The sequence below is a fragment of the Mauremys reevesii genome, linkage group 4, assembly GCF_016161935.1.
Source record: "Mauremys reevesii isolate NIE-2019 linkage group 4, ASM1616193v1, whole genome shotgun sequence".
Classification (NCBI taxonomy): Eukaryota; Metazoa; Chordata; order Testudines; family Geoemydidae; genus Mauremys; species Mauremys reevesii.
In genome coordinates, this window is record NC_052626.1 from 6,924,629 (window position 1) to 6,938,048 (window position 13,420).

Below are 13,420 nucleotides of genomic sequence, written 5' to 3' on the forward strand. Positions count from 1 at the left end.
GCCTGGGGGCTGTTTACAGCGTTAGGATTTCACAGGTCTCTCAAGCCCTTCTCTCAGCTCCAGTTTGCTGCTGTCAAGCAGACGAGCTATTACTCTGAATGCTCAGGCTGAGCGACATTATCTCCTTGGTGAGCAGCTCTGTGGAGCAGCACTCCCAGGCTCTTTGGGCAATTCTTTCGGACAGCATCGCTAAACCACAGTAACCGAGGGGGTCAAGTGCACTGTGCCGGGCAGCCTTCATGTCGCCCCGACGGTTATTAATGAGACTCTCCCAAGAGTGCTCTGGGGCCTTAAGCGATTCCCACAAACTCTCCCTCGCTCTCCCCCAAACCCCACTGCAGCCCAGGAGCCGGCTACTCACCCCCGCGGGTACTTGTCCAGCTCATGGAGAACCGTGTGGTCACAGTATTCAAAGACCAAGTGGAGCTTCCGTTTCCTCCTGAAGACTTCCAGCAGGTTGACCAGGTTGGGGTGCTTCAGTTGCTGTGAACACACAATGGAGCAGTCTACTTAGTAACGCAGCCCGGATGGCTCACCACCCCGTCCTGCAGCTTGGAGCTGAAAAGTGGGGCGGGGGACAGGGGGAGGAGAGAACACTTCTTGAAAAGCCAGCCTGTGCAATAGGGGGACCAACCTGCCACAGCCAGGGCCGGAAGAGGCTAGTGGTTAGTTATTTTCGGAGACATCTGGGGCCACAGATAAACTTGGCTTAAACAGCCACCGACTAGAGAAGATGCTGTCAGGCAAAAAATAATTTCTATCCATCACAGGTATTTCTGTTTCATCCATCACATAGTATCTAGCCTCTGACTGTACCAGTGGAAGAAGAGAGTCTTCTTAGACAATGGCTTGGAAACACACACAATAAGACCTTATAGCTGCTGCAAAAAGCTTTTATATAAATGTTAGAAGCCTTTTTGGGACTAAGCCATTGAGAATCTCCCCCAATGACACAGTGAAACCCCCGCTCCTTGCTTTGCTAATTCACTGTCTCAACTTTTGAGGGGTTCCTTCGGAAGTGATTTTTTGTTTTAGTTGTGCTTGGTATCAGGGGCTTCCTTACCAAAGAACTTCAGACCAAGATTCTTAATGTGTGTATGAAGATCTGGCACGTCTGGATCTTTTAGGTTGTCTGTTGCAATATGAAATTGTTATTCCACTTCCTGGTATTGTTAACGTGGGTTTTGTTTTTTTCAAACAAGGTGCATGGACGAATAACTGGTAAAGGAATAGAAAACAGAGCTGGACCCCAGTCCAGCAGAGCACTTAGGCACATGGGTAATTTTAGTCAGATGAGTAGTCCCATTGACTCCAAGGGAATTACTCACATGCTTACAAAGACAGACATCCTAAAATTTGCACTGGATTGAGTTTTAGAATAAACAATGAATTTTCAACATAGGAAACTGACAACAAGGCATCTCCAAGGTTCTGCACTGGGCCATCTTTTAAGATGTGAACGAACGATTCGGAAAAGGGAATGATAGCAAAATAGCAGAGAAAAATGATTGAAATTAGCCAGCACTGGAGAAGACTGTAAGGAGGGTCTAGGCTGGCCGGACAAATCAATCGTGGATTACGTAGAGAAGTGCAAGGTAAATACGAGTGTGAATAGTTCTTTCCAATGTGATGGATTCGATATAACCACGCCGGTTAAAAGCCGCCCTGCAGACAGCTCAGTAGAAACATCTGCTCAGAGCACAACAGCAGCTAGAAGAGAGGCTAGATTATGTTCAGAAAGGACACAGAATGATACTGAAATTATAACACCATTAGTGACGTCAGTGACTTGCCCTCCCCTTGAACGCTGTGGTGAGTTTGCTCATCTCCTCTCACAAAGGATGGAGCCTTGTTAGAAAAGGGCTGCAGCCAAAGGGCAGGGAAAGCGACGAAAGGCCTGAAAAGACGAGAGGTTGGGAAGATCGGGGCTGTTTACGTTACAGGCAGGGGCAGAGGGAGACAAGGTAGACGTATCGGAGATAATGAGCGATGTAGCAAAGCTCCTATTCACCTACCTCTCAAATGTCATTGCACCGCGACCCTCTTCTGACACCCAAAATTACGACCCGAGTCCAGGATGGGGGACCGAAGCCTGAGCCCGCCCGAGCGCTGCTGCCCCGGGTCAGGGGGTCAAAGCCAAGGCCTGAGCCGAACCACCCCTGGTGGCCGAGGTCGAAGCCCAGGCAGAGGGCCTGGGACCTGAGCCCTGCCGCCCTCGGGCTTCGGTTTCAGCCCCGGGCAGTGGGGCTTGGGCCCTGGGCCCCAGTAATCTAACACCAGCCCTGGCGACCCACTTTGGGGTCCCAGCCCACAGTCTGAGAACCTCTGACCTACAGCAGAATACACGAGCCAGGGGCCACCCAAATGAATGACAGAGGTGACAGATGAAACTCAGGAGCTTGGACGAGAGCTTCCAGTTATAACCACCCCCACGCGAATGAACACACGTCCTTTATCAAAACCGAGGCACGCACCGACTGCCCCCCCCCGCCCCCCATATCTAGTTCTATTTCTGTCCCTGGGGCAGAAGATGGAAATCTGGCTGGCTGAAATCAAGAGAACTGAAACACCCCCGCCCGGCAGGCTGGGAGTTCTTACGGAGAAGAGCAGAGGTGAGCTCCAGCCTATTCGAATCATTACGGTCTGTGTGCTCCCTAGGCAAGACATAGCGCAGCAGAGGGCAGCGGAAGGTACTATTCATCTTTCAGGCCTTGAAACGGCTTCGCTTACAATGCCATACAGACAGCTGCCCTGCAAGAGCCACAGACGGGGTCCCTGCACGATGCAGACAGCAGCACACGACGCTGAAATGCAATTGGTTCTGCTGATCAGAGCGCAGGGTTGCAGGGTAATGGACACAGCTGATTCCGGTTATGCAAAACTGCTGCGCTCTGAGTGCCTGTGGAGAGCCAGTTTGCCTAATGATTACCCTGGGAAGTTGCAAGTCTCTCTCACTGGTCCCTCTGCTGTGACCGGGGCGCCTGTAACACACGCTCTGGCCACCCTCAGATTATTAGTCCTTCCAGCTGAAGTACCACCACCTAAAATGTACAGGAAAGAGAAAGGGAGGGAAGGGGGAAGTATCACAGTGCGGCTGTCAAACCACAGGAAGAACACACATGTATATCCCAAGGGAAATCCATCCACTCTCCCTCCCCCAGCTCACAGCTTCCACCAGCATCCCGATTCTTGTCCCTAAAATAACTTCCCCACGGACCATGATGCCGCTGGGTGGGTTGTCAGCAGTGAGCCCTGAACTCATTACCCTGGGATCTAAGAGCACAAACCTTTATTGCTGGAGCTCTGTGGGCAGGTGGAGGTTTCTCGGGCTGCTGCCCAGCCACCGGAGGGAGCCAGAGAGCCCTGAGTGTAGCCTAGATGGCAAGAACTGCAGACCCTCGGCCCAGCTTGGTTCTGAACCCAGTTCAAACAAAACCATATCACAGCCCTTCCAACAGCAAGATCCTTGCTGACCAGTGGGTGGGAAGGGGAATACAGTGGGGAACGGGAATGAAAGGGGCAGGCAGGGTGACTGGAGGGAGCATAGAATGGCCCAGCGTTGAAAAATATGTATTCACCTTTCAGGAATTTTGCTTCCCAGTCATGTGAACATTAGCCCGGGCTCATATTTCAGGGGTTCATTACTACCAACAGGAAACACCCTCAAAATAGCCGGGAGGTTTAAATTCAATAACCCAGCCTCTGGATGCTAGGGTTGCACAGACAGGATTGCTGGAATAAGTCCAGGTCTTGCCCAGCGATTAGAAGTCTTCTCATAAGACTAACTGACCAGTATTTCTCCCAATCGTAGGGTCAGATCATTGAAATGCAGCAGGCTTTAAAAACCTGAGCAGCCTGCATGTGTCAGACTGGTCTGTGCTCACACATCCAACGTCACAGTAAAACACAGACTCAAGGGGAGACTCTCCCAGAGATTTTTTTTTTTTTATAATTGACAATGGTGGCAACGCAACACACACAGGAGAAAACAAACAGGCCGTGGTCACCACTGTTTAGAAAGCGAGACTGAAACTCAAACCTGTTTAAAGTTTCAAAGGCGCTTATCCGTACACTGTCCTTAATGCGGAACAGTCACCGTGTGTGTGAGAACTGGAGTTTGAAATAAAAGTTGGGATATTTTTAATATCATGTATCCGGATTTACTCCTCCCGTTGAAAGCACCACGAGAACAATGCTCTGAAACCCGGCGCTGCAGATATTTGATTACTCCCCTAAGCTCTACAGACTCCAGCAGGAGACTGAGGACAGGGCTGAGCGGTCAAACTTGGCTAGTAAATTACAGCTTATGTGCAGAATTTTAGCAGGCTGCAGCTAAGATCATTAATTTCTAGTTGAACAATGCGGCTCTGGGCAAAGAACGTTCAGATCTTTAATGCATCAGTCAGTCCCCAGCCATAATTGTGCACTCAAAGGCCCCATAAATCTGCCATTGCCTCTCACGGTGCCTTTGTGAGTTGCAGTAGATGGGGTCTAGCTAAAGAAAGCTGCGTTCAGTTTTTTAGTGCCACCACTGGGTGTTGTCAGGCAGCAGCAGAGGAGACTTCCCCCTCCTAATCCCAGCCCACTCAGTACTGAACATGAACCTGTTGCAGCTACATATGCTATAGATAGTCAGTTGGTGGCATGGATGACAGCTTTCAGTTCTAGCTACACAGTCCTCTACTAACCTGACAGGGAAAAGATCTTATTTTTCCTTCTTTTTCTGAGAAATAGTTGCACAGAATTTTTTTTCCTCACTCCCTTTGCAATGCCAGAGCTGAGGTACCCGGCAGCTTCAGTAATTGTTCTCTAGGGAAAGGAGTAATGTTAATGCAACTGCATTGCTGTGTGGTTCATAAACTGGAACTCTATTCTTCACCTTACGCTGCAGGTCGGACCCTACATCAGGACATTTCTGAACACGGTAGTGGTTTGTCGCCGGCGTTACAGGGCACAAGTTCTGAAGTAGGTGACGTTAGCCTCACAAGAGGTGCACTGCCTGGAGGATGCTGTCCATCACCAACATAGATCAAACCCCCTTAAGCAAATAAAGCCCAAACATGGGGACACACAAAACAACAGGATAAGCACCTTGAAGCCATATGCAAATTAGGGCTCATCTTCACTGCACAGTTAACCCCAGTGTTTCCCCTGGCTTGAGTCCCATCCACACACGAAAGCGTTCAACTCAAGTGTGGTGATGCTCTTAACGCAAATTGCCTGGCCCAAGAAGCATCAGAATCAAATGAGCACAGTTTATCGCGTGCTAACCCAAGCTCTCTGCAGTGTGGACACGGCTGGTGCCGTTCGAGCGCCGCAAGCTCTCCAATGCCATCCCATGTTTGCCCCTGTGCACCCAGGAAGCGAGAGAACTTGCCTGCCCAATTCACTGGGAAACGACTCTGAGCGGCTCAGCTCACTGCAATGCTATGGACCAGACGATGTGCCGGCCCCCAGAAGCCTTAGCCCTCCACGTGAGTGGCTGCAGGACCAGTGTGGCCACTCCCACCCAAGCTGGGCTAGCTAGCTTGAGTGTAGATAACTTGCTTTATCCCTGCAGTGCAGACATTCCCTTGATCACACTTGGGAAGGGCTCAGATCCGTAGGTGACGGGCACCAGAGAAAACTCCCAAGACCGCGTTGACTATAAAGTTCAGGGTTTCTGGGGTGGGTCACTTACCCCAGGTAGGATACACAGGCCCATTGGGGGGTGAAGATGAGGACTATCGTTCCTAATAAGGGCCAGTTACTATACAACTGGAAGGAAACAGTCAGCAGCGGGCAAAGACAGTAGCGTGATATCAGTTGCAGCCAATCACTTCCGCTTTGTTCAGTGGTACAGTCATTTCACACACAAACCCAACTCATCCCAGTAGAACCCTGCAGAGGTCCATGCGTCAAGATTATTTTCAGTCACAACGTACCACTAACGAGACATGACTGTGAGAATCGCCAACTATAGATGGGTCTTTTGGTCTCCACCCCAGCACCTGCTGCATCACCTCCTCCACAGAGCAAACGGGTTCATCAGTCTCCCCAGATCATTGGCAATGGGGGAAATCCAGCCTTCCTGCCAGCGGGGACAAACCTGGCAGCTGCTTGCGGTCATGGTTTTCCCTTGCCACTTGGCCAGATCAACAGATTAGAAGCGGGTCGGCTCTCACTGCCGTATTGATGTCAGAGCAGGAAACAAGGTGCCAGGCTGGGTGCCAGGCTCTCTGTCGGAGCTCCTAACAGGCTGCAACTAGGCAGCTCAGACTGTCTATGCAGTGCCGGAGATGGGGGTGCCGAAGGGCCACTGCCCCCCACTTTTGAGAACCTGAACTTTACCCTTCAGCCTAGGCTCCACTGTTCCCTTGCTGGGAAGGAGTCGGGCTGCAGAATTAATCCTTCCTGAAACTCTGGCATCTCTCTCGGGGAATTCAGACCAGCTCACGGCCTGACCAGCGTGAATCACATGAGGAACTTGGTTCATATTAATGGATTTAGAGCTGTCAGCAGTTCTTGGGAGCCGAGTGGCACTGGGGGGCTGGTGCGTGGCCCCTGGTGGAACTGTCCTTAGGCAACTGAGTTCACTCAGTGAAGGGGATGCGTCAAAGCCAGTTCCTGCATGCCCTGGTCAGCCCTTAGCAGGGAATTTGGTGTTTCACTTTCCAAGGGAAGAGCGAACAGGAGACACGCTAGCACCGAATTCACCTCAAGTTTGTATATTCAAGTTCTCAGAGGGTTGGTTGTTCTGCTACTTTCTCTGATCGGATAACAGCGCATTCAAAAGGGTTAGACCTCTCCCCCATGTACATACCTCGTTGCTCCTTAGCATACCAAACAAACACAGCCCAGGAGTGGAGAAACAGAATACACTTGTTCTTAGCTCTAACAGAAAACGCTATGGGCTGTGTCAGCAGCTCACAGGGGAGAAACTAAAACAAGAGATGAGCTGTAAAACAAAATGCAAAAACTTTGTTCAGGACAATTCTTCAGCAATTCCACACAAATAGATCATGAACTAGGGGTCACCCAATGAAATTGGTAGGCAGTAGGTTTAAAACAAACAAAAGGAAGTATTTCTTCACACATTGCACAGTCAACCTGTGGAACTCCTTGCCAGAGGATGTTGTGAAGGCCAAGACCATAAAGGGTTCAAAAAAGAACTAGATAAGTTCATGGAGGATAGGCCCATCAGTGGCTATTAGCCAGGATGGGCAGGAATGGTGTCCCTAGCCTCTGTTTGCCAGAAGCTGGGAATGGGTGACAGGGGATGGATCACTTGATGATTATCTGTTCTGATCATTCCCTGTGGGGCACCTGGCATTGGTCACTGTTGGAAGACAGGATACTGGACTAGATGGACCTTTGGTCTGACCCCGTATGGCTGTTCTTATGTTAGCTACACCTGCTGCTCCAGGAAAGACCATCAGCCTCTTGCCAAAGCTTAGTTCACCCAAGAGACCTTCTCTTTGGGGAAGTTCTTCACCCCTTTAAACTCCCAGACAATTCTTCCGATGCAGTGGGGAGAGGGTGAGCTCAAGGTTGGAGGCCCCAGCTTTTCCCTCTTTACCTCACTGCTGCCTCAGTGAGTCTGAGCAGCCTTCCCCGCCCCCGTTCCAACGTGGTTTCCAGTTCCCAGCTGAACTCTTGAAGCAGCTGGCATCTTTGGAGATACCACGCAAACATCTCTCCAGATGTTTTCAATGCACCAGCCCGGCATTCTTCTAGCAGAGATCGCAACAGAGGGCAGCACTTGCCCATCATTGGCCAAGAATCTTTCACAGAACACAGCAGGGTTCTAATGCACCTCAAGGATGATGCATCCTTTCAGCCGGCTGTGGGTTTGCATGAGATACAAGTGGCTTATGCCCAGCCTGAAGAAGGGTCCCTGAACCAAGACAGCCCAGACCATGAGCATTTTCACAAATTCACCGAGTGGCACGACTGCCATTAGCCAAACGGAGAAGATTTAGGGTCATCCCTGAATTTGTCCTTCAGCATGGAAGGCCACGTTGCAGCAGTGATACCAGTGGCTAATCCCATCTCCCGATCGCTGGAAAACTGGCACTTTTCTTCAGTGGGAACCGTGCTATGTTCATTCCTGTCTCCAACACCAAGGCTCAGCTACCACTTTTACTTGGGCTTCCGTTAAGATAGCCAGCTTCTGCCACGCTGTCTGTCTGCAACTTGGTACAGGAACACGGGGCCTGGCGCCAGCCTCTCTCCACGAACTGCACCGCTTGCCCGAAAGCAAAGTGAGTCAGCTGAAGGCTTTTTCTCCTGAAGGGTCCAATCCTGCAGGCAGCCTCCACTTCCATTAGGCAAGCTCTCACCTCTCCGCACCTCAGAGGATAAGGTCCAAAGTCTTCAGTGACCCTTTCGTCCTATGTCCACCCAAGGCAAATGAAATCAGCAGAGCATCCCACTGTTCTGGCCAGGGCAGGGTCTTCTTGACTCAAGTGACCTTCCAATGGAACTCCCCATCCCCGACTAAGTCTAACCAAGGGGACACCGAGTACCACACGAGCCCCTATTGCTTGGTCAATTCATTGCCGTGTTTCCCACCCTGCTTTCTCACCGCTCTTCCTTCAGGCATTATTTAAAGCTCTGCTAGGCTCCGCCTGAGCACAGTACTATTGGGAACGAGTGGCAGAGCTGGGTTCCCCGGGATCAAGGTTTTCCAGCAGACTAAGTCCCACACACCTGCTACAGGCACTTTCCAAGGCAAGCAAACACCATTTCCCAGGCAGCCCCGTCGCTGTGCGAAGACTCGGGAAAGGTTCTGGAGCCGTTAGAACCGCACACAACTCTCTGTGCAATCAGCAGCAGTGGAGCTGGTCGTACATGATGAGATGGCAGCTGCCCTGCTGTTTGACCTTTGGGAAGTCCCGACCCCTCTAATCCCTCATCTGTCTTGACTACTTAGGCTGTAAACTCTTTGGGGCAGAGACTGTCTCAGACTATGTATTTTTACAGTGCTTAGTGCAAACAGGTCCTGATCCCCACCAGGGCCTCTGTAACGCAGAATAATAATAATTCATGTGTTTGTTTGCAATCTGCTAGTAGCTCTGTGTCAAAGGCCCGTTCTCCATCTGAAGCCTGCTCCTCCAGAAGCCATACACCCTACGGAGCTGGATTTTGTCTTAAAGCCACGCCCACCTTTTATGGTTTTGTAATATTTGCCTTTGAGCTTTTTGTGAACGGAGGCCCTATGCACAGCATTCTATCAGCTGGCAACATTTAAAATTCATCCTTCTAGAAACAGTACGTATCGGGTTTCTATTGTCGGGGATACGGTTTATACAAAGACTGACCCTGTTTTCACAGCAGTACCTTTTCAAAGCCATCACACACAATGGTACTCCTTTAAACTCTCTGCATACTCTGGCTATCTTTCTGAGCCAGCTACCATAGCTTGTTCCTTACACAAGCCTTTGTCCACAAAATATTTACTCTGCAGAACAACTATTTATCAGGGGGCTACATTTTTCACTGAGGAAACATAATCTCATTTGATCTTGGACAAACAGTGTGTTGCCTAAGCCAAGAAATATCTTAATTAATAAACAAACAAACAAAGAACCTGTTACTATTTACAAAGAAAATGTTTAAAAGATAGTGGAGCAGGTCTCCACTTGTTAAATCAACATCACTCCAAACACAGATCTTTTGGTGATGACCTGCAGTTTGTTGGGTTCTTTATTATTCTGGGTGTGGGGAAGACGCATTTATCATCCATGCTTCTGACAAGTAGCTTCAGTAACTATTATGTTTGTTTGCAAATCTTTAATATTGACATAAAGCTTAATGCAGTTTGTTAGGAAGAATTATGCATCTAAACAGACAGAACTGCAGTTTCCCGGTTTGTTCCTGGCAGGGCAACAGACCTATATTCCCTATCAAGCCTGACCCTGCACCAACGGTGCTTTTTTCCTAAAATGGTTCTGGAGTCACTACCGTGACTATACACAGGGATCTGATCCTGCTGCAGCTGAAACAAATGGGTCTTCTACCACTGACTGTGATGGAAGCAGGAGTAAGCCTCGGCAGCCTTATCACAACCTCTCTCGCATCAGGACCTCATAGATTTATATAAACACATGCAATAAAATAGCAAACGGGATCATGGTTTATAACAAGAGCAGCTTTGGGGAGAGTTTCAGAACTATTGTGACACACTGAAATCTCATACTTACAGCAACAGAAACGTTTCTTGGTTCCCAACAAGCAAATTAAGATAATGGAAAAGAACATTGATAGCAGATAATGGTCTCCTACTGCTCCATAAATGCCAAGCAGAAAGTGGAGTCTGGGAAAAATGCCAGGTAGAAACCAGAGACGGGGGAAATGCTAATACTGGGAAAGAAATCTCTAAACATTGATCTTTAAATAACGTTAATTTTTAAAAAGACCCTTCACTGAATATTTCCATGTTTTCTGTCAGGCTTTTTGGGCTAAAGCATCCTAAATTCTTGACTTACAGCTTATATAAATGACAATGTTCCATAATGTCTATTTTCAGCCTTAGATGTCTGAATAGGAATGGCTTTGGTTGTCTGGGAGTTTCCCTAGGGTTTTTCTGGTTAATATGGGTCACTAACAAGCACCGTTTCTGATGGTTCCTTTCACTGTTTTAAAGTATTTATTGTATTTTATTGTGAAACATACAGAGATAAATAAACCTTATTAATTTACAAACATGAATTTAACATGTGCGCACGGGCAGCTGAGAGCAGGATCGACAGAGCAACGAGATTCTCCCCAAGAGACCTGAGGAGCAGAAGCTACAAGGCCTCCTCTCACTCCCTAGTTGACTAGTGAACAGGAGTCACTGGGTGTCTCCCAACTAAGGGCTCCACGCCGCAGGCCCTTATGCAAACAAGCAATTTAAAACACGAGCTGAAGCTGAACATTACTCACATGGGCAGGTCTGCAGGATCAAGGCCCAAGACTTGGTACTTCCACAGCTGAAGTGGTGGTGGTCTGCACATGCTCCACAACCCAGCTTTGCCACCTACCACGATCATTGCTACTCTAGGAAGAGACAACCTGGATGGGGAAAAGAAGGCTGCTCCTTGGGCTGCTGCTGGCCAATCTATGCAATTCTGGTGGGCTTGTAGGGAGATATCTTGTACACACACGCTCAGGGCCAAAAGTCTGGCTTCCCTACCAACGAGGCCACTCGCAGAATAAGGTCCTACTCCCCACAAATAAGCACAGCAGCATCTGGCCTCGTAGCTAGATTTGAGAAAACAGTGATGTTCGTACAATGCCAGTGCAATGACATCACTAATCTATTCCTCTTTGGGCCACACTGGTTGTTACAAGAAGTTCAATTTACATTTTAAGCGAGACACATGTATTCACGTTGGATTGAGACTACACATTCTCCCTATCACACGTGAATGTCAAGTTCCTCCAAGTCTTAACTCTCAGACCTCTCTTAACATCAGCAGGACTGTGCGTTTCCCTACCACACACGGTTGCTAGTGAGCATGACCCAGCAGCAGGGTACCACTGTCGCTGCATCAACCAAATGGCTGTTTAGCAAATCTTACTACCAAAGGTACTCACTGAAATCGACCACGCAACCTCCATGTAACTATCTCCGCTCTTTCAGCGGGGGCTTTGTTGGCTCCTCCAGTTGATTTACCCCCTTTGAAGACGGTTTAGGAAAAATGAATGTCTGGAACATTAAGCCATTTTATACTCAAGAGCAATGCAACCATCATCTAAAGCCACAAGAATTATATAGGTTTCCTCCCTCTAAAAAAACCAGCTGATAAAGGAAAAGATTGTTGCTGCACTTTTCTCCCCAGAATTAAAAGCTCGGTTGGGATATTTATGCAGAACAGTTATAACCTTCCCCCCACCTCCCCCATGGTTGATGATAGAGATACCAGACAGCTCAGAGAGCTGTGATTACAGGTGCTGTCACCACTCAGCACAACAGCTAGCATGATAAAGAGCAGTTGCTGCTCAGGACACAAGTAGTTTGTAAGCAGGGAAGATTTGTTCCATCACCGGAAAGCCACGGGGAGACTCGGTTCGTGTCCCAGTCCTTCTGTGCACAGAAGTGGAAATAGCTGCTAGATTTTCAAAATCCCGCAGGCTGCTGTCATTTTCAAAGAGCAGAGGGGAATTAGCCCCTGGAAGCCAATGGGATTCCCTGGGCTGCTCTGGGAAATACCAGGCTAAAGCCAGAGCCAGCTGAGATCTGTATCTGGGCTAGCGAGGTTTGGGGAAATTACCGCCGCGACACGTTATTGGAACCAGAATAAGCAAAACTCCGAGAGTTTAAACCCAGCCCAAGCTACGCGCAGTCACAGCGTGGCAGTGGCCGGTCCTGCGGCGAACAGCAGCCGGGCAGTTACCTTTAGCATCCGGATCTCTCGCAGGGCGATTTTCTTTATCACTGGATCATCTTCCGATTCTAGGAACTTCTTAATCGCCACGATCTGGCCGGTGTCCCGGCTCCGGCATTTGAACACCACCCCGTAGGAGCCTTCGCCGATCTTGCCAATTTTTTCATACTTCTCCATGGCCCGGGGAGCAGGTTCTCCGGGGCCGGCGGCGAGCTCGGGCGAGCCTGGGCACCTGTCAAGGCACCAGATCCAATAGCCGGAGCCCCCCGAGCGCGCCGGGGCAGGGAAGCAGCCACTCGCCCTGGGCCCGGCCCGGCCCGGAGCAGAGCCCGCAGCTCGCCCGGTTCGCGTCCTGCCCCAGCTCGCCGGGCGCCCAGGAATTAAACTTTAATTCCCCGCTGGCCGGGGCGCGGGTTGCCAGGGGACCTGCCTCTGCCTCTGCCGGGGGAGGCGCGGCCGCGCTGGGAGGAGCCGACACTGGAGCCGCCCCGCGCAGGGCCGGGAGCGCCGCGGGTCTCCAGCCGGTGGGTGGCGGGTCCCGCTCCCGGTCCTGCCCCGCAGCCAGATCCGGGCCCCGGGACAGGCGCGTTTGGCTCCCCGCTGCCCCGGCGCGGCCAGGCGGGTGGGGCTCAGGTCGGAGCCCGGGGCTGCTGAACTCTTGGCTTCCGTGACATCTTGTAGCCAGGAGTTCCGCAGGCGCATGGTGCAGGGCGAGGGGAGGGAAGTACCGTATTTCCTCGTGTCCTTTAAACCTCGCCCCCTTTTATGGTCATGACAACTCCACTTGCTGGGGTGTTGGAGGGAGAGCAGCCAGCCCTGCCCTGGCCTGCCCTGCACACGCTCGCCCTGGGGTGCTAATGCCAACAGCCCCCTGCCCTGACGGAGTCATTGCTCTGCAAAGCCCAGATCCGGCCCCCGGCCCCATCCGCAGCTGTGACAGGGCCCCAGGGGAGGGCAAACATTTTGGCCTAAGGGCCGCATCAGGTTTCTGAAGTTGTATGGAGGGCCGGTTAGGGGAGGCTGTGCCTCCCTAAACAGCCAGGCCTGGCCTGGACCCCACCCCCCAT

At 50.4% G+C, this 13,420-nt stretch overlaps 1 protein-coding gene across 2 annotated transcripts in view; it reads right to left on the bottom strand.

The window, feature by feature from the left end:
• CDKL1 (cyclin dependent kinase like 1) overlaps positions 1–12,931 on the bottom strand; it is a 35,942-nt gene extending 23,011 nt beyond the window's left edge. Inside the window, exons 1-2 of one of the 2 annotated variants that reach the window (XM_039536610.1) lie at positions 12,363–12,931; positions 362–483 (exon numbers count right to left, since the gene is read on the bottom strand). In XM_039536610.1, the coding sequence (XP_039392544.1) occupies positions 362–483; positions 12,363–12,530 (290 nt within the window). In that variant the 5' untranslated portion in view covers positions 12,531–12,931. The remainder of the gene's footprint in view (positions 1–361; positions 484–12,362) is intronic. The other variant, XM_039536609.1, reaches the window with a different exon arrangement.
• Between the last annotated feature and the right edge of the window lie 489 nt (positions 12,932–13,420).